A 27,013-nucleotide genomic window follows, 5' to 3' on the forward strand; every position below is an offset into this window, starting at 1 on the left:
TAGTAGGTCTGTGATTATAGGACCTAACTTGCCAAACGAGAATGAAAGTGGTTATGAGCACTGGCTGGCTTAGGCTCACAAGCCTCTGTAACTCCTGTCCTAGGGGATCCATTGCCCTCTTCTGGCCTCTGTCGGTACTGCATGCACGAGGTACTCGGTTATTTTTGTTTGGTTGGTTGGTTTTTGTTTGTTTTTTGTCTTTTTCGATACAGGGTTTCTCTGTGTAGCCCTGGCTGTCCTGGAACTCACTTTGTAGACCAGGCTGGCCTCAAACTTGGAAATCCGCCTGCCTCTGCCTCCCGAGTGCTGGGATTAAAGGCGTGCGCCATGAAAACAGAAACTACCCTTGCTATGCCACTCAATAACCCTACCACTCACTCTGTCTCACCCCAAAAGGTAACTGAGCCCCTCGAGTGTCTTCGCCAATAGCGGCTGTCCTTGTGGTACTTCCTTGTTTTAAATAACAATTTCCTGGCTGCTTCGCAATCTCTGTGAGCTTATTTCCACACCTGGTGAAAAGCCTGGACACGCTGGGCTCCCAACCTCGACTGCCGGTGATGTCGCCCCTGGCGAGGAAGGCACACACACCCCAAAACCCAAAAACCAGGACCCGCAAGTCACAAAGGAGCTTTATTTATAAATCTCGCTCAGGATGTAGGTCCCATACCTGTAAAACAACTTGTAAAAAACAGAGGCCCTGCTCTGGCGAGAAGTCCTTCTGCTCTGGGGCCTCGAGGGCCGAGGTCCATGGTCACGGTGACCGTAGGGCAGGGTGGCCTCCTCTTCACCAAGCCGGGGTCTGGGTTGGTGCGGACTCAGAGGCCACGGATGTCTGCTCCGTTGAGGCCAGCCACCTGCTGTACTCTTCTGGCCATCCATGTCTTGGTCCAGGACCCAATTCGCTGTTCCCCATCCAGCTGCTCAGGTAGCCACGCCCCCAACACCCGGGGCAGCGGGGCAGGTTGCTGCCACACAGGTCTCGCCGCTTCAGGCTTCAGGTTCCAGCTCTCCATCGTCTTGATAAGACCCCAGCTCATCCATCCAGACTAGGAGAAAGAGAAGGGTAACATCAGGGAGGGAGGGCTCTGCTGTGTCAGCTTCCTCCCTGGGCCTAACCTTTTTCACTTCAGGCCACCACCCTAGTCTCCCACAGCCTAGCATCAGAGTCACAGAGGCTGGAAGATATCCCCAGTACCTCAGGTCCCCCAATACCTGGAGCCCCTCTGGGGGCTGAGGGAGGGGTCAGAGTTGGGGTGCTTTCTCAGGACTCCTGGAGATTGTGACAAGTGTTCCCAGCTTGCAGGGCCCTGGTCTAGACTACTGCTCTTCCTTGTCTTAAGCCCCATGGGTAGCATTGATAACACGGGCATGCGCAGGGCCTGAGGTCCTTGTGAGACATCTCTGTCTCTCTTCTCACCTTCCCTGGACAGAGGTTCAGAGACTCTCCTCTGAGGAGCAGGTAAAATTCCGGCTCAGGAATTTTGGAAGCAAGGTGGAGCCAAAAAAGAATGTTTCAAGAGACTGTAGCCCCCTCGGGAACCTCGTACCCCACAGTTGTCCAGGCTAAAAGGGACTTCTCCCAGGATTCAGGGGCCCCCTAAGCACTTAGCTTCGGGCTGAAATGTCACCCCTCAATTCTGTGGGGTAAATAATGACTTTGGGGACCTTACAGGAGGGGGTACTGAGGCCTGGAGAGAGATACTTTCTTGTGGCAGAGCAGAGGGGCTGGTTCTCTGATGTCCTCTGTGTCTGCCTAGACATTAGCTATGGAGCTGAGAAGCAATGGACTGGCAGCCTGGCTCTTCTCCAACCTTGCTGTGCCCGCTGAGGTGAGTCCCATTCTTTCCCTGGGTCCTCTCCTTCCCCTTTCTCTTAAGCAGAGCTACAAATAATACCTACAGCTCAGGCACTGGAACGAGAGCTAACTGAGGTGTGCCTCCATCACGTAGCCTGGCAAGGGGCTCTGGGAAAGGCTGCAAAGGATTATGGTTTGGCTGTTCTTGTCCCCGGAAGGCCCTGTGTGCAGGAAGCTTGGCCCTCCATGTGGTGATGCTGAGAGATGCTAGTTTCTTTAAGAGGGCAGCCTGATGGGCTGACGAGATACCTGGTGTGGCTGCCCTCTGCAGGGACTCAGGGCGGACCTCTGGGATCTGAGCTGCTTCTCTCTTAAGACTTAAACGGAGTGAGCAAGGGTGGTCTACCCTCCTGCTGATCCCTACCTCTCTCTCCCTGCGACCTATTCCTTTTGGGCTCCCTCCCCTAGGATGCCACCCAACCCCAATGGGACTCATCTCCACATCAGCTGTTCACCAGCCTCTGTGAGCCTCAGTTTGCCCATCGGTAGCGGAGGATCTATACTGAGTCTGCTTCCGAGCAGCAGTGAGAAAACCACCTATTTCCTCAGAACATGTACCAGTCTGTCACTTCCTTCTACAATCCTTTGGAGTTGGGGATAAACAGAGCCCAGGGCCTTGAGCACTTCAGACCTGAGCAGGAGGCACCCCCTTTTCCAATATTTATTCTGAGACAGGGTCTGGCTAAGCTGCCTGGGCTTGTCTTGAGCTTACTCTGGAGTTCAGGCAGCCTTGAACTTGTGGCTCTCCTGTGTGAGCCTCCCCAGTAGCTGAGTTTGGAGACCTGGTTCCACCAGGCCTGGCTCAATGCATTCAGGGTTCAGCCCACAATAGAGCAGCCTCTCCTACCAGCTCGGAGGGCATCAGGAAGAGACAGGCAAGATGCCAGTCTGCACCCTCCCCTGTCACACTGTCACCCTGTCACACCAAGGAATGCTTCATAGCTTTCCTTCCCTCACCTCTGGAAGACCCCAAAGACGGCCACAGCCTGGCATGGAACTGCTTCTCAATCTATCCTGTGGTCCAAGCAGCCGCAGCTAACACTCTGTAGGATGGGTGGTCCCTGCTGCTGGCAGGAACAGACCATCCTTCAGTTCCCATGAGAGGCTAAGATGTGGTGGCATGGGGGCCAGCCTAGACCAATTCATCATCCTCCCAGCTGCCAGCAAGGGCTGCCCAGACAATTGCTCAACGAGCCACATCTTGCCAGGGCTGACATCATGGTGAAGGGCCCAGAGCAGAATGACCACAGAGATGACCATACATTAACAAGCTCAGAAGAAGATGGGGACCGGATCAGGCCGTGGCACAGAAGGGGTCCTGGGCGCAGTCTCCTGCATAGTGGGGCTGCCTCACCTTGCTTGTTAGAATCCCGGGAAAGCCCCATGCCCGTCGGGGTTGGGGGCGTGATGATAATGTTGGGCACGCTCAGGTGCTTGTCATTCAGGACGGGGGCCTCGTCGTGGTTGTTGTTGCTGCTGCTGACACACATCTTAAAGCCTGAGGAAGACGGGACATGACAGAGAGAGCGTCAGCCCCCCTGGCAGCGCCTGCCAAAGTCACTCAGTCCCTTTGCCTTGCTCTGAGAGTGCCCATGCTCCACAAAGGGACACCGCCGTTCTCTCTGCACAGATGGGGAAACTGAGGCTCAGGAAAGGAAGGGAAAGGTATTCCCCAACCTTGCCAAGCTCCGAGAGGGCCCTGAGCTCTGACTGTCCCCAGGGGTATGCGTGGGAGAGACCACCCTTGAGTGGCATCTCCTCAGAGTGTTTTCTAGAAGCTGCCACATTGAGTGTGTGCTTCTCTTTGGCCTTGGCGGTTTAATTGTGAGCCTATCCTTTGACAGCTGAGCCATCCCTCCAGCCCCTGGGAATATCCTTTGAATGAGGGCTCTTCAGGGAAAGTTCTGGTCCTTTTGTGCACATGTGTGAGACAAGATCTTCCTGCATGACCCAGGCTGCCCCATTTCAGTGTTCAGGTGGCCTATGGCGCCACGTCAGGTTGGACAAAGCTCCAGGCCCCTGATTCAGTGCAGCTGCTCTCCCCGTGCCGAGCTACAGGTGAGTTGTTACAATCTGCTTGTGGTGGTCTGAATGGAAATGGCTCCCACAGGGTCCGTATATTTGAATCCTTGGTCCTCAGTCGGTGAGATTGCTTGGGAAGGATTAGGAGGTGTGGCCTAATTGGAGGAAGTGTGTCACCAGGGTGTGTTTTCAAAAGCCCATGCTATTTCTTCTCTCACTTGCTTGTGCCTTCTCCCCACCCCCTCTCTCCCCACACCCCTGCTTATGGACCAGATATAAGCCCTCAGCTTCTGCTTCAGCCAGCACCATGCCTGCCTGCCTGCCTGCCTGCCTGCCTGCTGCCGTTCTCCTGCCATGATGATCCTGGACTCTAACCCTCTGGAACTGTGAACCCCCAAATTAAATGCTTTCTTTTATAAATAAGCTGCCTTGGTCACAGTGTTCTGTCACAATAGAAAAGGAACAGACACTGCTGTTCTTCACCCTGCCTTTACTTCCAGCGCCCTCCAGTGGCCACCAGCACCCACTGGGACTGACCAGCACCCACTGGGACCCACCAGCATCCACTGGGACCCACCAGCATCCACTGGGACCCACCAGCACCCACTAGGACCCACCAGCACCCACTGGCACCCACCAGCACCCACTGGGACCCACCAGCATCCACTGGGACCCACCAGCACCCACTGGGACCCACCAGCATCCACTGGGACCCACCAGCATCCACTGGGACCCACCAGCATCCACTGGGACCCACCAGCATCCACTGGGACCCACCAGCACCCACTAGGACCCACCAGCACCCACTGGCACCCACCAGCATCCACTGGGACCCACCAGCATCCACTGGCATTCACGAGCATTCACTGGGACCCACCAGCACTCACTGGCAGCCAGAACATCTCCCTTCTTACCTATCACATCTTCAGACCCCAGCCCCACTGGTCTACTCTCTCCTTCCTGTGTCTACTTCTCTCTCTCTGCATCTCCTCCAAGTCCCCCTTGGGTTTCCTTGCTCCCCCATCCCCTCTCCCTGACACTGCAGCCAAGCCTGTGAGTCTGATCATACCATGAATCCCATGACACCATGTCGCAAGGACAGGTATGAGCAGCCTTTCCCAAGACCTGCCCCCTGGAACACCTGGCCTCCTGACATGCTCCAGGAGAAAGGGGCTTTGTGATCAAATGAGTTTGGGATCCATACAAATGTGTTGACAGAATCCCATCTACTTTGTCTTCCTGCTGGGTAACTTACAACCCTGCCAGATAAAGGCTCTGAGAAGTCCTTCACAAGGAAAAGATTTTTTTGTTTTGTTTTGTTTTTTGTTTTGTTTTGTTTTTTTTTTCATTTTTGAAGCAAGATCTCATTCCAGCTCAGGCTAACCAGGAACTCACTCAGCAGTCAGGTTACCCACAAATGCAAAGTGATCCTGTTACCCCAACCTCCCCGGAGCTGGGATTGCAGGCACGAGCTACCACAGAAAGCATGAAAAGCAAGTGCCTGGTGTTCACAGAGGCCAGAGAGAGCATCAGATCCCCTGGAATTCAAAGTGCAGGTGGTTTTGAGCCACTCTGTGGGTGCTGGGTACCAAACCTGAGTCCTCCAGAAGATCAACAAATGTCCTTAACCACAGAACCATTGTCTCTCCACATCTGGTGAGAAGGGTTTTAATTTGGTCTAACCACACGTAAGATAACCGTAGAACTCCATCTGGAGAGACGCCTGGTTCACATCCAGAACCAAGAGTCACGAAGATAATTCTGGAACATGCCGGTCACAGCTACCCCATCTTTCAGCCCAGCTTCCAGCCTGTACCTCCGCCCTCTCCTTCAGGGCCATTAGCACACAGCTCCCAGACTGCTCCTGCTCTCCCGACTTACTGGTTCCCTTAGCCCCCTTCACACCTTTGAATATGCGGGTGTCCTGCCTGGAACACACTTTCTTTCTTTGCCAGGGAAATGAGCTTCTATCCATCCCTCAAAACCCATCCCTCAAAACCCAGCATAGCATGCTCATCTTTGGAGAAGGTGGCTCAGGCTATGAACTCATGACCTCTTTGACCTGTCTTCACTCATGTATTCGTAAGCAATGAGAAGATGGCTCTTCCCTCTGCTTTTGCTAAGGCCATCTACACCTAGAGGTGACCACCACTTCCTTATTGGTCGCCATGAGCCCAGCTCAGAGCCTGGAGAACAGAGTAAGGGACTGAGCTTAATTAATGGAAACCTTCAGACACCTTTGAACTTGACATCCTGTCTTTACCCCAAAGAACACCAGACTTGGGGCTGCAGAGAGTGAATGGAGCCCCGGATGAATGTGTATTGTTGGAAAGGGCACAGCCATGCCAAGGACCCCAGTACCTCAGATCCACAGAAACGGCAAAGCCTCCCTGGGTCTGAGCAGTGATGTTGATAGCAGTATCCCTCTCCCAGATGTTTGCAGTTCAGATGTTGCTCCTTGCACCCTAGACCTGGCACCAAGACTGGCTAACCCCTTCTCCTTATGCTGTTCATAAGAAACACACCAAGTTTCCCTTCTGCGTTCTGGCACCACAGTACTGCCCTCCCTCAGAGGACATACAGCCTACCTGATTCTGGCTTTTCTGTCTGCCTTTCCTTCATTCTCACGTGGCCCCCTGGAAAGCTGACTAGCTTTCCAGGACCAAGCAGACAGGGGGCAATTAAACAAAACAAAACAAAACAATCCCCACAGAGTTCTGGACTAGAGATGGCTCAGCGGTTAAGAACACTGACTGCTCTTCCAGAGGTCCTGAGTTCAAGTCCCAGCAACCATGGTGGCTCACAACCATCTGTAATGAGATCTGATGCCCTCTTCTGGTGCATCTGAAGACAGCAACAGTGTACTTACATTCATAAATTAAATTTCTTTTTTTTTTTAAAGTAGTCATGGAATTCTGAGTCACTGTTTCTAATTTACCCCAGGGAAGCCATGGCCACTGTCAGGATATCCCTGAGCTGTAGTGCTTCAGTCCTGGGGGGAAGGGGGGAGACTCGAGGGGGTGCGGACTCCGAAATTTATTCTAAAGAACAGAATGGGTGGAAGTGACAACCCTTGTCCTTCTGTGGGCCACTGGCTGTGTGGGAGATGAGACACTGTCCTAGGAGGACACCAAGTATTCCAGAGCCTGGAGGTCATGTTTGCTATAGCCTGGGCTTCTGGGGTATACCTTGATCTCAGCACTTGAAGGCTGAGGCAAGAGACTCAGGAATCCAAGGCCAGCCAAGAGACACAGAAAGACTGTCTCAAGAAACAAAAGCTAAGCTGGGCGGTGGCTCATGCCTTTAATCCCAGCACTCAGGAGGCAGAGGTGCTCTCTACGAGTTCAAGGCCAGCCTGGTCTACAAAGTGAGTTCCATGTCAGTCAGGGCTACATAGTAAGATCCTGTCTTGAAAAAAGACAACAAATAGAACCACACACATACACACACACACACACATGCGTGCACACTCAATTAATTTTTTTAGATTTATTTATTTATTTTATGTCTATGAGTACATTGTAGCTATCTTCAGACACAACAGAAGAGGGCATCTGATCTCATTACAAATGGTTGTGAGCCTCCACGTGGTTGCTGGGACTTGAACTCAGGACCTCTGGAAGAACAGTCAGTGCTTTTAACTGCTGAGCCATCTCTCCAGCCTAGTGCTCAGTTATTTTAGCCCTGTCCCAGAAACACAATCAAACAAAAGCCAAAAAGAATTGTTGCTGGAGGCTCTGATCCAGCAGGCCAGGGCTGTGGAACACAGGGCAGGATGGACACAGGCAACCAGCCTTGTCTGGCTTCTGTCTCCCGGCTTGCTCTGCACGAAGGCCCAGGAATGCCCAGAACGTCGGTCTAAAGTAGTGATTGATAAGTCCCAGATGTAGAAACCTCTCTCATCTTCCCTCAGGGCTGAAGACACAGTGACTGAGATACCGTGGGCCTCAACAGTCTCCCAGTCCCTCAGAAAAGACATTGTCTCCCCAGCAGTGCCCTCAACCTGCAGTGAGCCAGGACAACAGGAGGTACGCAACGCGTCACCCATGGTAAGACAATGCCTATAAGTACCAGCCAGTCACCTCAAGCAGTATGTGAACAGGACAGTGACCAGCCAAGAGTCACCTTGACCACGGCTGATGAACCATACTCCTACATGGCCATTTTGATGAAAACCCTGTCCTGTCTCTTTCTTTGTTTGTTTGTTTGAGACAGGGTCTCACTACATATCCGTGGATTCCCAAACTTTCAATCCCCCTGCCTCAGCTCCCCTCTGTGCTGGGATTGCAGGCATGAGCCACGGCAACATCTTCATGGACAAATCTTGGGATGACACAATCCAACCCACAACAGCACAGGACACTGAGTATCATCACATGTCAGTCAGTACCACGTGTTCATACTGTGTGCACATTGTCACGTAGTCACATGGCAGCGACAGGGAGATGCTGGGCTGGAGAGATGGCTCAGGGGCTAAGAGCATGGACTGATCTTTCAGAGAGGACCTGGGTTCAGTTCAATTCCCAGCTCCCAACTGTCTGTAATCCCAGGATCCAACATCCTCACACAGACATATACACAAGGAGAAAACACCATTGGATGCACACACACATACACACACCCATACACACACACATACACTCAAACACACACACACACACACACACACACTCACACACATACACACACGCGTTGGTGGTGGCAGCATATGCCTTTAATCCAGCACTTGGGAGGCAGAGGTAGGTAGAACTCTGTGAGTTTAAGGCCAGCCTGGTGTACAGAGTGAATTTCAGGACAGCTAGGACTACAAAGAAAAACCCTGTCTCAAAAATAGAGTGAGAAATTTACCCCACAATGATAGAGGTCCCCCCCCTCCCCACACTAATGCCCCTTCCTCTCCCCATCCCCCCACCGAATCTGACACAGTAGTGAAGGGTCAGCTTGGGGACAGAGCCTGAAGCTTAAGCTGACAGTATCTGGGGCTCAGGGAGCCAGGAGAAAGGCGGAGAGGGAGGATGGAGGAAGAGGAAAAGGCAGGGAGGGAGGAGGAAAGCGGGAGGAGGGAGGAGGAGAGGGGTTTAAGTAGGGAATAGGGAGGGAGACTGGGAGAAGAGATGAGTGGGAAGGAAGGGAGAGGGGAGGGCAGGTCCCTAGGCACATTCTCACAGCCTCACAGCCTCTGGGCAGAAGCAAAGCTCTCAGGAGGATTAGGCAACAGTAAAGATTAAAAAACAAATGCTAGCCACCCTGGGGACTAGAGCTGTCATCTGTCAATTCCCTGCCTGCCTCAGGCTATTAGAAGCCTGTTTCCAGGGGAACAAGTGAGGCAGGGCACAGGCTAGGGACCCAGGCGTAGGGTGGGCCTGGAGCCTGTGCAGGAGGTCTTCTGGGGCTGTGCCAAGGGCTGGGCTCCCTCCTGCCCTCCCCCCCCCCCCCCCCCCCGCCACCTTGAGCTTTCTTTTCTGTGGTACCTCAGTCTCTATTGTAGGCAAACCAGACTCCACAGATCCAGGCTAAGTCACCTTCAGAGAAGCTGAACTCAGACACGGTGATTCACAGCGAGCCAAGGATGGGCTAAGCTAAGCTCTGGATGTGGCTGTAATAACCCCACAGCCACCTGTAGGAATTCTCTGAGAGGTTTCTTCTGATGTTGAGCCAGGGCTTCCCATCGCCAACACTGGCCTCCTACATGCAACTTCCAAGTGCCAGGATTGCAGGTGTGCCCCAGCACCCCACCACACCCAGCTTTCTTCCTCCTGGCTCTTTTGGGGTTTCACCCTGGGAGATTTAGCAGTTACCGGGGAGTCTCCATTTCCGTGACAGGGGCTGTCTGTCGAGCTTCCTGGAGATTATAACAGCCAGGGTTGGGAACTCCTGACCTAGGGTGACTGTAGAAATGGGTGGCTTGTCTCTCTGAGCCTCGATCTCCCTGGCTATAAAAAACAGAGCTTAGGGGCTGGGGAGATGGCTCAGCAGTTAAGAGCATCGACTGCTCTTCCAGAGGTCCTGAGTTCCCAGCAACCACATGGTGGCTCACAACCATCTGTAATGGGATCTGATGCCCTCTTCTGGTGTATCTGAAGACAGCTACCGTGTACTCATAGACATAAAATAAATTTAGAAAAATAAAAATAATAAAAAAAACCCAGATTATTGAAATGATACATATGTGAATGGCACGTCCTATAGCAACCTATCGTTCCTGTGGCTCTAACCCTTCCTGCTTCGGACCCCATTTCTCATTTCTTAGCCCTAAAGCTCAGGGCCAAGTGAACTCATGCCCATGACCCCACATCTAGACTCCACCTAGGACACCCCAGGATCCAAGGTTCCCTCTCAGCCTTCCCCAGGCCTCCCCTCCCAAAAGACTCAAAGTTCTGTCCCTGAGCCGGCATTATGGCTCACGGGCTCCCTCTACTGGTGCTTTATCAAACAGCACTCTGGCTCTATTGGGAGCCGGCCCATTGTCTTCCTCCAACAAAGCAACTCTCACACACAAAAGGCTCCAACCTGCTGAGCCCAGGACCCGGGTGAGCCAGTCGGAAAGCCGAAAGTCAATCTGCCTAGGCAGTGGTCTCAACTGTTTCAGCCTGTTCTCTGTCCTGCTGGGGATACATAATGACCCCACAGAGGGGCTAGACCCACTGTTCTCAACCTGTGCAACCCCCATAAACACAGGGGTTCGCCTAAGACCGTTGGAAAACATAGATATTTTTACATTACAATTCATAGCAGTAACAAAATCATAGCTATGAAGTAGCAACAAAATGGTTGCCGCTTGGTTTATGGTTGTATGTGTGTGTGTGTGGGGGGGGGGGTGTTCACCACGACATATTAAAAGAGTTGCAGCTTTAGGGAGGTTGGGAAACCACTGGGCTACACTGCCTGTCATTAATTCTATCATCTCAGGTCACTCTGCTGAGTATCTTTTAATGCACCTCCCAGGAATACCAGCTGGCTCAATTTTAGCATTTCCTTAACAATCCAACCAATAAGAGGCACCTGGTATGAAGAGCACCCACGTGCCCGTCAGGGGCTCCACGATCTCTGCATACAGCTGGGGTGGGTGCTAGCTGGCAGGTTAGCTTAGAAGATAGAGCTTGCCCAGCATACACAAAATCTTGGGTTCCATACCCAGCACCACATTAAAAAAAAAAAAAAAAAAAAAAAGCCAGGCGTGGTGGCTCACACCTTTAATCCCAGCACTCAGGAGGCAGAGGCAGGCAGATTTCTGAGTTCGAGGCCAGCCTGGTCTACAAAGTGAGTTCCAGGATAGCCAGGGCTATACAGAGAAACCCTGTCTCGAAAAACCAAAAAAAAAAAAAAAAAAAAAGGGTGTGGTGGTGAACACCTGCACTCAGGGGGGTGGGGGGGGCGGGGCTCAGGCTCAGCATGAGCTACCTTCTCTCTTGTTAGATGGCCCTGGACTTGGGAACGAAGCCCATCTTGGCCAGGGCTGCCTACTTGTTGTATCAGGCTTCTGTGACCCACTTCTGGGTAAAGGAATAAACAACCCCAGCCCTGGCCCTGGAGGAGCTCAGACTCGGACAACAGGCATTCATTGTGCATCCATTGGGTACCAGGCAGTGCACCAGGCGCTGGGCATGGGAAACTGAGATCAAAATGACTCCACAGGTGCTGCTCTGCCTGGTCCCTGTGCCTGCCCTGCCTCCTGCTCCAGGTTCCAGCAACAGAAACAGAGTGAGACATGTTTCTCTATCAGAGGGAGCTAGTCAATATTCCACAAACCTCCCCGACCTCCTGCCTGTTTTTTCCAACCCTGGATGTTCCCCAAGCCCTGTCACATGCTTCCTCTTTGTACCAGTTGGGTAATCATGTCAGGCCCTGCCTGCATCAGAATAAAAGCAGCGAGCTTCTGTCCTGGGCGCGCTCCCTTTACACAAAAGAGAAAAACAAAACAAAATAACAACAACAACAACAACAACTGCCGTCTCTTTAGGGGGCTCTGAGATCACTCTTCCCAGCAAAGGAACCACAAAGATTACAGGGTCTGTGTGGGGACAAGACAGACCCCATTTGAACACTTTGCTAGGAGAGCCACCACACCGAGATACAGTGTGGTCACATGGGTCTGATGTTGGCTCCTGGAGACACAGTCATGAGTCTGGCTTGGTCACAAGAGGAACAAGGGCAAACAACAGACTATGGGTGGCTTGAGGGGGCCAATCAAAGCAGCAGAAGGGACAGAGAAGGGTTCTGGGGCAGCCACTGCCTTAGCAAAGGCCCTGGGGTAGGAACCAGGGGCTGAGCAGACAAAATGCTAAGACTCTCTCAGGACATCTAGCCGCTGTTCATTTTCCTTCACTTTCTGTTTATAACACCAACCGTCGCGAAAGCCTATGTCCCTACAGATGTGGTGATGGCTCTGGCCGTTTTTACCTCTTTATAGTGGCCTGGGCCCAACAGAGATGGTTTAAAATCTCTTTTCAATTAAGGGGAAAGCTCCTGCTTGCGTCAGGGGCCTGCGGCTGGAGCTCGCACTGGGAGGAGCCTGTGAAGAGACTGAGAGAGTTCAGGCTGAGGGCTGACCTCCTGCCTGCACCCCTGTACGTCCAGCAACCAGTTCCTGCCGCCCTGCAGGACTCTCAGGGAAGGCTGCTGGGGTCTCAGCTGTGTGAGAGCGCTCACAGGGTCCAGCCCCGGCTTCATCACTGAGCAGCTCTGATCCTTTCTCCTGGCCTCTCAACCCTAAACTGGACATAGGAGGGTGACCGACCGTAAGAGCTTAGTCACAGGAAACAGGCAAAGCTGGACTCAGGGCTCATGTCTGACATCTCTGAGTCAACAGTGTGCACTCGACGTGAGGCAGGAGGATGGTCCTGTCTCATTTCATTTGTTTATTTCTTGAGATAAGGCTTTGTTTGTTCTACTGTGTGGGCCTTGAACTCTGATCCTCCTGCCTTAGCCTCCTGCCTGCTGACAGTGTGTGCATCACAGCATCCTGTGGGGCTTGTGTTTCTCTGACATCTGGCACTTTCTTATTGTGGGACACATGTATTCACACACACACACACACACACACACACACACACACACACCAACCTCGGTTGAGAATCACAGGTGTAATCTGTACAATTCCAGCATTTGGGAGGTTGAGGTTAGAGGCTGGCTATTGAATTTTAGGCTATCTTAGGCTAATTTAGGCTAGCCTGGACTATACAGTAAATTATGCTTCAAGAAAATTGATCACTGAGCAGTAGTGGCGCATGCCTTTAATCCCAGCACTTGGGAGGCAGAGGCAGGCAGATTTCTGAGTTCAAGGCCAGCCTGGTCTACAGGGTGAGTTCCAGGATAGCTACACAGAGAAACCCTGTCTTGAAAAAAAAAAAAAAGAAAGAAAGAAAGAAAAGAAAAGAAAATTGATTGTGCATGTGTGCATGCGTGTGTACGTATTTGTATGTGTGTGTGTGTGTGTGTGTGTGTGTCGGTGTGTGTCGGTGTGTGCACATTCATATGCTATTGCTCTTGGTAATGGCCCAGAATGTGTTCGTGGCCTGGAGCAGGTACCTTGATAGTTGTTGGTTTCCACAGCCCATTACACTCTATGAAGGTTGGAGCCACATAAGGGGTTACAGCACCCTTCCCCCAACATACCCCAGGGGCCCCCATTGCCTCCAGGGTACCTGCCACTGCCACTTGCTGTGTGTTGTGAGGAAGTTCCCGTTCTCTCTGAGAAGGAAGCAAGACTCAGAGCACTCAAGAAGCTGAGGCAGAGGACTGCGAGTTGGAGGCCTGCCTGGACCCAACGCTCATCAAAAAGAAAGAAAAAAAAGGAGAGAAAAAAAAAGAAAGAAAAGAAAAGCAGAGTTCCCCCCCAAGAAGGCATTTTCCACCATCAAACTGGCCAAATGAGAAAGAGACATGTCTATCAGTACCTTCTGTCTACCATGTGGCGTACGGGGGTGGGAAGCACCAGGTTCAATTGCCAGGAGTCACTTGACAAAGCTCTCAAGCTTTTAAGGACAGACAAAGGCCCAAGACACACTGCGTACACGCAGCTTTTGCACCAAGCTGCCACGGAATACAGAGAGAGCACTCTCGTTTCTCTGTGCGTTTCCCGCTGATCTCAAACTAGTCCTGCACAGCCAATGGGCCTCTGCCTCTGAGTGCTGGCATTAAGGGCCTGTGCCGCCACGCCTGGCCAAGGGTATTCTTTTAAAAGGGGGAATGCAGGGAATGGCTGGCCTGCCTCTTGACCCTGCTTGTGTCTGGACAGATAAACAGCCAGTGTGGTGCTGACTTCTGATTTGAGGGGCTTCAGGCTGGGGGTGGGGAGGGTCCTCACTAAGCGGCTCCAGCAGGGCGGGGTGGGGGCGGCATGGGTGATTACGGAGGGCATCTGCTCCCTGCTACTGGGGCAGGCGTCCTAATTCCCGAGGGCACCGGGCGCTGCTGAGGCTTAGCTTAAGCACTGGCGAGAAAGGTTAAGTCCTAGAGTGGGGCAGGGAGCTGAACTTTGCCCTGGGGCATGATGGGAAGGGGCTGGATCGATTGATCGTCATGTATTCCCCGAGTTTCAAACAGGCTTTCGAGATTACCACACTCATAGATCAGCCTGGGATGGAGCTGCCTGGGCAGGCTCTGTATAGAAGGTTCCAGAAGGAGATCTGGCTCGGTCTTCAGGTCTCTAGGCTGACCACCCTGGGTGGACTAAAACATTCTATATGGCTGCAGATGGCCTTGAACTTCTGATCCTCCTGCCTCCACCTGCTGAATGCTGGAATGTCAACTGACCTACATCCCTCCCACCTTTTTTTTTTTTTTTTTAGATTTATTTATATGTAAGTACACTGTAGCTGTCTTCAGACACTCCAGGAGAGGGCATCAGATTTCATTACGGATAGTTGTGAGCCACCATGTGGTTGCTGGGATTTGAACTCAGGACCTTTGGAAGAGCAGTCGGCGCTCTTAACTGCTGAGCCATCTTGTCAGACCCCCCTTTTTTTCTGACCTACATCCTTAACATCCGTCTTTTTATAGAATTATATATACACATATAAACGTATACATACATTATAAACACATATACATATAAACACATACACACATACACCAGGCAGACCTTGAACTTATAAACCTGTCTGTCTGCCTCCTGAATGCTGCTGGAATTAAAGACATGAGCCGCCACCCAGCCATACACATATACATACATAATACGCATATAAACATGTACAAATGCAAGGAAACATATAAATACACATACATTCACATATAATTTGCATTTGGAGGACTTTGGCTGTGCTGCCTGCTTCGGAAGATGTGGACCCCGGTTTACCATTGTCCGGAAATCAAAAGCTTTTTAGCCTAGAGCATTGGCTATTTTCTGTTTGTAGCACACTATATTAAACCTATAAGGTTGAATCTACATAGATCACACATGTACAAAAGCTACATATCCATACACGTATAACTACACATTATTGTTTATAGTGGGGGGATTAAGAATAGTTGGGACGCAGAACACAACATCAGGCCCTGCTGGGAAGCCAGGCTGCAGCAGACCCCCAAGCCACTCTGCATGGCTCTCCTATTTGACAAAGCTTTACATTCCTGGGCTAGAAAGTTCTGAGTGGGGGTACCAACTATCTGGAGATCCCTTGAGCAAAAAAAGAAAGAAAAGGAAAAGAAAAAGTTAAAGAGAGAAAGAGAGAAAGAGAGAAAGAGAGAAAGAGAGAGAGGAAGAGAGGAAGAGAGGAAGAGAGGAAGAGAGGAAGAGAAGAAGAGAGGAAGAGAGGAAGAGAGAGAGAGAGAGAAAGAAAGAAAGAAAGAAAGAAAGAAAGAAAGAAAGAAAGAAAGAAAGAAAGAAAGAAAGAAAGGTGGGCAGGAGAAATGGGAGGTACTTTGATGAATTTGCCTACCCACAACAGCTCAGTGCACTGGTCTTATCAGGTCTTGGGGCCTAAATGCCTAGCCTAGGCAACTCTTGCTGGCTGGTGGTCAGGAGGCCATGGTTAGGGGTAGGAGTAGGGCTGGGCTGGCTCTGCCTCTTCCTTTCCTCTTCTAGCGCCTTAGAGTCTGGCTTTCAGAGCTAAGAGGCTTAGCTCTGAGGGAGGCCCCCTCCAAAAGCTGAGGAGAGGCATGGCCTGCCTGTCAGTCCCGCCATGCAGAGTCAGGCTGGCCAGTACTCTCTCTGGAGACCACACTCCTCTCTCTCCTGTTCCCTAGGACAGTGGTTCTCAACCTTCCTAATGCTGTGACCCTTTAACACAGTTTCTCATGCTATGGTGACCCACAGCCATAAAATTATTCTTGGTGCCGCTCCAGAACTGGACTCTAGCTACTGTTATAAATTCTAATGTAAATGTCTATGTTTTCTGATGGTTTTATGTGACCCCCTCCTCCCAAGGGGTCACAACCTACAGATTCTGAAGTGCTGCCTTGGAGCTGTGACAACGGAGATATGGTCCTCCTCACCCTCTTCCTTCTGAGCTCCCAGGAGGTCACAGACTGGCTGACCGACTTTGGATAGATGGACTGGGCTCCATTCATCAGCTACTTGGGCTGACATTTTTTTTCTCTTCCAGCAGGGGCCAAGTGTCCCGAGGCTTGTTTAACAAATGGCCACAAACGGTGTGACATAAGACAGTGGGACTTTATGTCCTGCTTTATGGCTCTGGAGGCCACCAGACCGTAACGGAGGTAGTATTGGGACCAGCAACTCTAGGGAGGCTTAGGGGCGGCTCCTTCCTGCCTCTCCTGGTTCCAAGTGGCCAGACTCCCACTTCTGCAGTCTCTGCTGCAGCTTCTCGTGGCCATCTTTCCTGTCCCTTTGCCACACAGATGCCAATCACTGGGTTTAGAGTGCAAATAGCGCCCTTCAAACCTAGTATGAGCTTGTCAAAGATCCTCAGCTGATACACCTGCAAGGACCGAACTCCCTGGCCTCCTGGCCTTTAATGTCTTCATCTATAAAATGGCATCTTCCAGCTTCTTAGGGACTGGGGAGTCCCCAGCCTCAATGACTGGCAGTGCCACTGCCATGGGGTAGGGATCTGGGTGTATCTGAGCCTGGAACAGAAGCTCCGCACACATGGGATTCCAGGAGACTAACTGCCTGCTCAGGGGGTGGAGCCCAGACCAGGGCTGGAAACTGGGGCAGGTTGTTTTTACCAACAAGTGTTCCAAGAACCCACTCTAGGCCATTGCTGTGAGGGAGTCCTAAGAAGAGACACACACGGCTATGCAAACATACGGTCCGGGCTGCAGACAAAGGGGGTAGAAGCTGAGGAGCCGTGAGGGACCCCAACATTAGGCTGGACTGATGGACACTGGAGCCACCCTGGTATGGAGACCTATGTCTCAGGCCGAGGAACAGCGGGAACAAAGACCTGGAGATAGGGGGAGGGATGGGGGCAGGCTGTGGGGGAAGGGCAGGTGTGGGGAGCAGGGGTCACTGAGGCCAGGGGGGGGGGCACTGTAGGAGCCAAGGCGTCCCATTGAGAAGTTAGTCCTTGGGGGTGGGAGGCTGGTGAGAAGGGACTCTTGCTGTTCTTACAGAGGACCTGAGAGAGGACCTGAGGCCGCCATTGGGTTCCCAGCGCCCCCATCAGACAGCTCACAATCACCTGGGGCTCAAGCTCCAAGGGGATCTGACGCCCTCTTCTGGCCTCACCTGAACGCACACACGCACACACACACGCACACACACATGCACACACACACGCACACACACACACACGCGCACACACACATACACACACACATGCACACACACATACACACATGCACACACACACAATGCACATATACACACAGATGCACGCACATACACATGCACACACGCGTGCGCACACACACACACAGATGCACACACACGCACACACACACACAGATGCACACACACACACATTGAAAATAGATGAGTCTATGCTATAGTCTATGAGTCTATTTTCCAGAGGTCCTGAGTTCAAATCCCAGCAAGCACATGGTGGCTCACAACCATCTGTAATGAGATCTGATGCCCTCTTCTGGTGCGTTTGAATACAGCAACAGTGTACTTATGTATAATAAATAAATAAATAAATAAATAAATAAATAAATAAATAAATGTGTCTTTTAAAAAGAAATATATTATCTTTTAAAAGAACATTTAACCGTCTCTGTCATGCAGTCGGTTAGTGAGCGAGTTAGGCTGTTAACCGGAAGGTTGGTGGTTCGAGCCCACCCAAGGACAACTTTTAACTGCTTTCCTAATAATCACTTGTAATGGATTCGGGAACTGAAAATTCACATTCCTCCTACTCAAAAATTCCCCAAACCCACGGAGATCCCAAACGTATGTCTAAGCCTGACCTTGCCTGCCACAGGTTGTTTATGGCCTGGCCTTGGGCAAGGAAAAAAAAACAAAACAAAACAAAACAAAACAAACGGAACCAAAAAAGAATATTTGTATATTTTATGTGTATGAGTGTTTTGCTTGCAGGTACATCTGTGCTGACAGAGGTTAGAAGACAGGAGAGGGGAGGATTCTCAGCCATGCTGAGCAGAAGAACCATCAACATAACAGGGAGGGGCCCACAGCCATGGTGAGGCTAAGACTCACAGCCACAGCAAAAGAAGGGTCCACTTAGACTTTAACTTCCCTGACACCAGCTGTCCTACGTTCAGCCACTTCCACACGTGGGCACTCACTTACTTGTTCCCGTAAACCTGGGGTCCCGGAGATAGGCAGCCCTAAAGTGCATAAGGTCTCCTCCAACATCCGGGCCATATTGCAAACCTAGCGGGTACTCCTGTTGCTAGCAGTCCAGGTGGAGCTGTCAGTCAAGATGCCCAACCCGCCCAGGCCAAGGCACGAGACCTCAGTTGGGCCAATGGGGTGCTGTCTTAATTCTGCCCCGCCTCCACACACAAAGTGAGAGAAAGTTCAGGAGACATCCGCCATCCACTCCTTCCCATCCTCTTCATTTCTCTTGGGAGGAGGGGGTGGGTGCTGCGGAGGGGAGGAAGGGGGAGGGGCAGAGATTCTGTCTGTCTTCCTAGTTCTCTTGTTTATGCATTTTTGGTATTTTTGTTTATTTGTTTTGTCTTTGTTTTTTGAGATCTTTTTTTTTTCTCTGTGTAGCCCTGGCTGACCTGGTCACTCTGTAGACCAGGCTAGCCTCCAACTCAGAGATCTACCTGCCTCTGTGTCCCAGGGGCTGGGATTAGAAGAGTGTGTCACCACGGTCTGGCTCATCGTGTTCATGTTAACTGCAATTGATGAATGCTTTAGCCTATACCCAGAGACCTTATGTCTCCAAAGACCTCAGAGAAAGGGCTGGAAGGCCCAGGGAGCAGAAGGCCATAGCATAATCACAAGAGCTGTACCCCAGGGGCGTTCTGAAGGTTGGGAGCCTGGCACTCCCAAACATACACAGCTTGTCATGATCCCACTTTACAGACTGGGAAATCAAGGCCACTGTTCAGGTTTCCAGAGCCTTGGGCAGGTTGGGGAACACAGGCCACTCAGCAGGCTCATCTCAGAAGGCAAGAGAAGGCTGAGGAGAGGAGCCTGGGGTGGGCAGGGAGGGGAGCCTGCTGTCTGTCAGGCCAGTGACTGAACACGTGGGTAGTGAGTTTGTATTTGGCAGCGGCCATCAGAATACACAGCAGACAGTGAGAGTAAGCCTGGCATGGCCCTGCAGCCTGTGGGAGCTACAGGGACAGATGGTGCCCTCGCCAAGCCGAATGATGACGAGCAGTTGGGCTGTGCCTGGGGTACCAGCAGGGCTGTCCAGAGCAGGTCTAGACTTCAAGGCTCAGAGGTAAGAGTGGGGAGGGACCTTGCCTGAGTCACAGGGGGACATCAGAAGGCTTTGGGTGTCTTTCATGGGGGCTATGGTGCCTTGGGTTCCTTCTGGATATCAGAACAGAGATCTGGGGGCTGGCGAGATGGCTCAGTGGGTAAGAACACTGACTGCTCTCCCGAAGGTCCTGAGTTCAAATCCCAGCAACCACATGGTGGCTCACAACCACCCGTAATGAAATCTGACGCTCTCTTCTGGCGCATCTGTATTCAGCTACAGTGTACTTATTTATAATAATGAATAAATCTTTGGGCTGAAGCAAGCAGGGACTGAGCAAGTGGGTTTGACCGGAGCGAGGAGAGGCCCTAAAATTTCAATTCCCAACAACCACGTGAAGGCTCACAACCATCTGTACAGCTACAGCGTACTCATATACATAAAAAAAAATACATCTTTTTTAAAAAAACAGAAACAAAAACCAAAAAGACCAGAGATCTGAGCCATCTCCACCAAAACCTCTGACCCTTCTTGTGCTTTCTAACACAGAACTAGCCAAGCTGACCTTTTGCGCGCGCGATGACAGGCATCCAGAATGCCCTGGAAGACAACTCCCAGAGCCATGCCTGGTTTCCCCTCACCAGGTACCCTCTTTTCCGGGACTTTTCCCTCTAAGGAGGAAGTTGAAGCCCTGGGGTACTGACCTCTGGTGAAGGAAGGACTGGAGGGGGTCGGAAGCAGAGCCAGCATTTATAATATCCCTACTGTATACAGGGACTGCTTTAACGAGTAGCTCATCAGCACCCCAGCCTCCCTATCCCCTCCCCCACTCCCCCTACCCCCAAACCCCACAGTCTGCCTTACCTTTCAGACAGGAGGGCTTCAGCCCCATGGCGTCGCCTCTGCGGGCCTGTGAAGAGAGGAGAGGACTTAGAGAGAACCACGGGATGGCATTGTACCAGCCCATGTGGCCAGGCCCCTACTTGGCCAGTTGGGCACACAACAGGAAAGGGCGCTGAAACAAGCTGGCTGTGAGGTCACAGTGCCTGCTGACCACATCTGGGCTGAATATTGTGCTGGGGCAGAGAGCTGCTGTCCAGGTGAGGCTGGTCAGGGTTAAGGGTGTTGGAAGCAACAGTTGTAAGGGCCTCAGAAGGTGGGGCCTGGTGACACCTACCATAGCAGGTAATCTTTCCATCATCACAACCCCTGCCCTGATGATTTTTAGGGTTTTTAGTCATTGACCTGTCTACCTGTGGTGCTGGGGAGTGAACTGGGGACCTTGTGCATAGCAGGCATAGCTGCTATACCACTGAGCCGCACTCTTGGAATGGATTGAACTACACCAGGCTGTGTCCCTAGTCCATGGAGAATTAGAAAAGTTCTCACCCACGTTCTTTTGACCTTCCTACCCCACTTTCCTCAGAACTCAAGGGACTGATCAATATGAGCAGGAGGTGGGGGAGGGGGAGCCATCTTCACTCCACCTTTCAGGTACTGTTGAGACCTTCTTTTGCAAGGCCACCCAGCTTCCTGGGAGCCACAGAGCTGGGATCCCGGGTCAGTCTTAGCAGACCTGAGATAGGAGAATCAGGGTTTTGTGCCTGGCTGGGTGGGCTAGGGTATGAAGGATACTATGACCTTCCCCAAAGGGGGTCCCTTTAGTGGCCAGCAGCCTGGTGTTGTGCAGACCCAGAGGGAGGCTCCTTAACACTCAGGAAATGAACAATGTAGAAGTCTCAGGAAGTACCCCAAACCCACTAGATTCCCAAGGTCCTGCCTTCCCCCAGGACATCTAAGTGGTAAGGATTGATTTGCACCAGGCTCAGGGGCTTGCAGAGACGCTGCAAGTGATGTAGAGAGCTCAGGGTGCCAGCTTGCTTGCTAGCTTGCTTGCTTTCTTTCTATTTTTTTTTTTTATGGAATTATTTATACACACCAGAAGAGGGCATCAGATCCCATTACAGGCGGTTGTAAGCCACCATGTGGTTGCTGGGAATTGAAGGAAGGACCTCTGGAAGAGCCATCAGTGCTCTTAACCTCTAACTCTCTCCAGCCACATGCGTTCCAGCTTTTAAGAGCTGACACCCATGCTGGGGTGGGCTTTGTTGATACAGCCCCCTGCCAGGCTCATGCGAGTCACCCCAGTACACACTCACAGGTTCTCCAAGTCAGACTCTGGAGCAATTGCTGTTTGGTTAACACAGGCAGTCAGGACGCTTGGCTCTGTCATGTTCAAACTGACAGGAGACACCTTCCACAGCAGCAGGGTGGGCGGAACAGGGTATCTTAAAAATGGGGCTCTACCAACAAGTGGGGAGGGTTGTGAAGGTGGCACCCCTAAGGAGATGTGAGAGTGGAGGAGTGCTTGCCTGGCAGGCAGGAGGCCTGGTGGTGCACTGCCTGTAAGCCCAGCACTTGAGATACACAAACAGAAGGATCAAGAGCTCTGGGTCCTCCTAAGCCCTGCTTGTCAGTCACCCCAACAGGGGTTCATTCACTGCAGGGGGGGCACATGGGTGCACACTCCCTCTTTGGAGCCTGGCTCCTCCGGTTCAGTTGGGAGTTGGTCTCAGCCACCCCACAGAGCACAGAACAGTGAGAGTCTTTGTCATGCCTGGAATGTGCCAGAAAAGGAGTCAAGGTGGTGGCAGCGGTGGTGGGGTGTTGAGGGAGAAGAACCGGCTTTGAGTGGGACCTGCCTTGAGGCTGAGGATGGGGGGCAGGGGAGGGAGCAGGGTTGAGTTCCTTTGCGAACTACTGGTCAAAAGCAACATGAGGGGCAGCTAAAGTGCCCACAATGCAAGCGTGGGGAGCAGGGTTTGAATCCCCACCGGGCTCAGAGCAGAGGCTGGGGCTCCTCGGAGCCAGCTGGCAAGCACATCCCTGAGCTCTGGCTTTGATTGAGAGATCCTGCCTCGATGAATGAGGCCGAAGAACAATGGATGACTCTTGACATCAACCTCAGGTGTCCAAGTGCCAGTGCACGCACACGTCTTTGCATTCCTCTCCCCGCATGTCTGCCCACACACATGCAAAAGCACGCATAGACACACACATGACAAAAATGGAAAAGGAAAAAGCCTGTCTTAGGTGGGTAGCATGGAGGGACAATCTTTTTGTGTTTTTTTTTGTTTGTTTTGTTTTCGAGACAGGGTCTCTCTGTGTAGCCCTGGCTGTCCTGGAACTCACTGTGTAGACCAGGCTGGCCTCGAACTCAGAAATCCACCTGCCTCTACCTCCACCAATGCCTGGTGTGAGGGACAATTTTGTTGGCAGGAAATGCACACCAAGCCCGGCATGGTTGCTGTGCCCCTGTAAGCCCACAGGCTTGATAAGGAATTCAGCGCTAGCACCGGCTACATAGGAAGCTTGAGGCCTGAGTGAGCCAAGTGAGACCTGGTCTCAAGAGAACTCCCTCCTCCTCCTACTGAGGTGTGAGGTCAAAGGTCATCCATCCCTCGGACCGTTTTCAGTTCAGCTAGTACAGTGGCAGCAGGCAAACAGAGGGAAGGGGCAGGCTGCAGGTTGTCCTGAAGAACAGGAGGGGTCCTGGGCATGAAGTCTCTCGCTTTACACCTTTGCAGGGTGAAGAGCTTCCCTTTAGAGTAACTGGGCTCTGTTTATAGTCCCTTCAGAACAATGGGCTTGGAGACATAAAACCTCATCACCAAATGGTCCCCAGATCCTCCCCAATGACAAGCAGGCAGACCCACTTCCTCTTGCAGGATCTACTCCCCCATAAGCAGGGGTGAGGGAGGGATGGCTCACCCACTGTACTGCACAAGACCCAGCCAAGGCTCTGAGAAGAACCTCAGAAAGAGGGCAGCGAGGGCTTCTCTGGGCCTCGCAGACTAATTACATCAGAAGTCACTTCGCCACTTGGCTTCCACAGGTTTGCAACACACAGAAAAAAAAGTCAGACGTCATCATGATGTGCACCTGCTTGGAAGGCAGGCCCTGGGCCATGTCTGGGGGGAGGGGATATGGCAGAGGGGTGTGTGTGTGTGTGTGTGTGTGCGCGCGGATTGGGCTCCAGGGCCACACAAATCCAGAGCTGTTGAGGGATGAAGTGTCAGTCTCCGGGCTAAAGGCGGGATGCCGGGGTACCGTGTGGGAAACGTACATCCTGTGTGCTTCAGTATGAAGCTGCAGTTGACTTGAGATAGACCCTCTTTTGGTTCCTCCTATGGAAACTTGGCTACGGTAGCCATAGTCCTGAGGGCGGTATCAGCTGTCGGGAGTGGAAGACTGAAGAGCAGGCGGTTAGGCTGGGAGCACCCCTCACTGTGGTCTCTGCCCAGTGCCCTCTGCCAGCCAAGAGAGCCTGACTCACAATGGCACTTTGCCCCACCTCCTTAACAAAGCCGTCCTTTAAGAACCAGGCTGGGCAGGAGCAGTCAGAATGGAGGAATGTGACGGTTTGCTAGGTGTGTGGACCCCAGAGGCTGGGGGAGGCAGGGTAGGGCAACCTGGTCTGTTAGCTGATTCCCAAGCTCCCACAAGGAGCTGCTTCCGGCTGGGCACACCCCCCTCTGGGTTTCTTCCTTCTTTAGGAAAGTCACTTGATTTGTGCGGCAGGATTAGAATTCCTTCAATTCCAGCTCCGGCACCGTGCTGAGAATAGATGCTTGCCTTGGGGTACCTCCCCTCAAGGCCAGACAGCCAACCTGAGAGTCTTGGGGAAGCTAGAGAGACCAACAATCATGGAAACCCCACCCAAGACCCCACCCAGGGCTAACCCTGGCTTCCCACCAGCCTGCTGCCTGCTCTGGGCCACTTGAGGATATCTATGCTCCACTTTGCCGCTTACATTCCATTAAAAACATCTGCTAAACAATAAAGCCCGCAGCTTAACAAAGTATAACAGCGCAACAAAGTGTCCATATGTTTTCTATAACAGTGAGGCTTGAACTTGGGATGGTGTGAGGAGAAGCTGGATCGGTCAGTGGTTAAGAGCACTTATTTCTCTTCCAGAGGACCAGGATTCTGTTCCCAGCACCCCATGGTGGCTCACAACCACCTGTAACTCCATCTCCATGGGCTCCAAGGCCCTTAAAGGGCACCAGGCATGTGCAGGGGGCAGACATACATGCCAGCAAAGCAATCATACACATAAAATGAAATTAAACAGTTTTCTTTTTCTGAATGATTGAGCCCAGGGACAGGGGTAAGGATTCTGTGACTTTGGTGGCTATTAGCGGGAGACCATGGCTGTGTGGGGCCTGGGAGATTGACACGCAAAGTGGATTTCTCTTGAGTGGGCTATCACCTATTAGTCTCTATGGTGGGCTTATTTCCCATGATTTTACAGGCCTGGCCTAGCTTCCCCTCCTAACCCCCAAGATGAGAGCCATTTCCTGCTGCCTTAGGGCTAACACCTGGACTTATCACCCTTCCTGCCTCAGTTTCCCGCCTCTAAAATGGGGACAAGAGGCAACTTTGGTTAGAGGGTTGTGTGAGTGTGAAGACAGCCAGCTCAGGAGCAGGTCTGGCACAGGCCAACTGCTGGCTAAGCACTCACATCTCCGCGTCCTCAGCCCAGGAGGACGAGTTGCTTTGTAAGTGACCTACACCTCCCTAGGGGACGCACACTCCGGCCTGGTGTGTGCCCACCAGCTGAGGCCTTCCAGGGACAGATTAGACACAGCTTTCCACGGCCTTGGGGCTGGTGGAGGGATTAAGTCTTTCCATAAATATACAGCCTTTCTCCTGTGCAGAGGACCCGGACCTGAGGGAGGGGGGACCACGAAGGGGACCAAGCTACATTGTGTCCTGACTAGGAAAGGGATCTGGATAGGCAAGAGGTGCTTTCAGCTGCTAGCACAACCAGAGAGGTGTCTCAGGCTGGAGAGAGACATCAGAATCTGCCACACAGGAGAAGCCGTCTGGGACTCAGTTTCCTTGTCTGTAAAACAGGGCGTGTTCTAACATTTCTCTACTCTCTCGGGAACGACTCCTACATTGCGCTGCACCGTTCTCTTGGCAAAGGCCAGAAGTCCTTCCTGCCCTCAGAGTCCCCAAGGGGAGCTGCGGGTCCTCTTTTTAATAAGCGCCCTCCCCAGATCTGCCAGGGCCAGCCCTGCCAAGAGAAGTGCCTGCTTCGAGCGGGTCGCCCTTTGCGGTCGCGAAGCTGCTTTGATGTACTGGGCGCCCCTAAGCGAGGCAGCTCATCAATAATACATTGGAAACACTTGGTGGAGGGAAGCGGTTCCTCCCGAGGCCTCCTGCCCCCACCTTGCCCGACTGCTCGGCAACCTGACAACCCAGCCGGGTGCAAAGAGGGGCCTGAGGCTGCCACGCGCGGGACACGCCCCCGCCCGATGTCAGACACGCGGCCAGAGGAGGCCGAGCTGATCAGCGAAGTCTGCAGGAAGTTGTGGGACGCCAGGGTCCAAAGGGTCCCCCATCACTCTGGAGTCCCCACCACCTTGGGGTCTCCACAGGCCACCCCTCCCCCGTCTCCACCCCACCCCATGCTCCCTACCCTCCCGGGTTCCCCAACCCGGGTCTCCACCGTCTCGGATTCCCCACCTCGGGGTCCCCTTGGTCCCAGATCTCCACGATCCTGGGGTCCCTCGTCCTGGGTCCCTATCCCAGGTCGCCAAAACCCAGGTCCCGGTGCGTCCGCCGTGGCGCGCACGGCGCGCGCACACTCACCGCTTCCTGGGGCGCGCTGGGCGCGGACGCTGGCGGCCGTGAGGGACACCAGGCGACGCGCTTGCAGCCGTGGGCCGCGGGGGTCATGGCCCGGCCTGCTCTGCCTGCAGCCGCGCTTGCCTCGGCCCCCGCCCGGCACCTGGAGGGCGGCGCCGCCCGGGCCGCTCCGCCCCGCAGCCCGCCCAGGGCTCAGCCACAACCCCTGCCGCCGCGCCTCCCTGCCCGCCTCCCCCACCGCAGCCGCGCTCCCGGCACCGGGCAAAGTTTGGGCATCGGCCGGCTGTCCCCGGTTCTGTGGAAGGAAATGGGGAGCCCGGCTCCGCCTCCTGTGCAGAGACGCAGAGGTAACGCCCCCGGCTCGTCGCTGCAGTTGGGAGGTTCAGGTGGCATTGTGACTCCCGGGCTTCCCCGCTGCTGGGTTCTGGCATTTTGACTGGCCACGTGCCCCCGCCTGTCACAGCTGGCAGAGGACCTGAGGGTGAAGACTCAGAGGCCTCGGGCTGCCGCCTCCCCACTCCCTATATCATGATTACTTTTGTATTATTTGAGATAGGGCCTCTTGTAGCCCACACAAGGCTGCCCTTGAACCCCTGATCCTCTGACCTCTATCTCCTAAGTGCTAGGATTACAAGCTTGGGGCCAATGCCTAGCCACCTTTATTTTTATGTTTTTGATGTCATGGCTTCCCCGTACCCCTCCTCCATACATCCAGCAAGTATCCACCACTGAG

The 27,013-nt window shown here is 52.7% G+C and overlaps 2 protein-coding genes and 1 long non-coding RNA gene across 3 annotated transcripts in view; 1 reads left to right on the top strand and 2 right to left on the bottom strand.

The window, feature by feature from the left end:
• Nucleotides 1–615: 615 nt before the first annotated feature.
• The window catches only part of Gm27021 (predicted gene, 27021), a 59,543-nt gene continuing 33,145 nt past the window's right edge, over nt 616–27,013 (bottom strand). The window contains 3 exon segments of the mRNA NM_001308449.1: nt 616–1,046; nt 3,210–3,353; nt 20,488–20,533. Coding sequence (NP_001295378.1) covers nt 988–1,046; nt 3,210–3,353; nt 20,488–20,533 — 249 coding nt within the window. The 3' untranslated portion in view covers nt 616–987.
• 1190005I06Rik (RIKEN cDNA 1190005I06 gene) lies at nt 618–26,406 on the bottom strand. Its single transcript, NM_197988.3, is given in 4 exon segments — nt 618–1,046; nt 3,210–3,353; nt 20,488–20,533; nt 26,284–26,406. Coding segments are annotated over 4 exon segments (336 nt in total). The 5' UTR covers nt 26,371–26,406; the 3' UTR covers nt 618–987.
• Nucleotides 20,722–24,487, top strand: Gm33075 (predicted gene, 33075). Its single transcript, NR_168723.1, has 2 exons — nt 20,722–20,808; nt 24,180–24,487. It is a non-coding gene; the product is annotated as a predicted gene, 33075 (long non-coding RNA).

Source organism: Mus musculus, chromosome 8 (genome assembly GCF_000001635.26).
Source record: "Mus musculus strain C57BL/6J chromosome 8, GRCm38.p6 C57BL/6J".
NCBI lineage: Eukaryota > Metazoa > Chordata > Mammalia > Rodentia > Muridae > Mus > Mus musculus.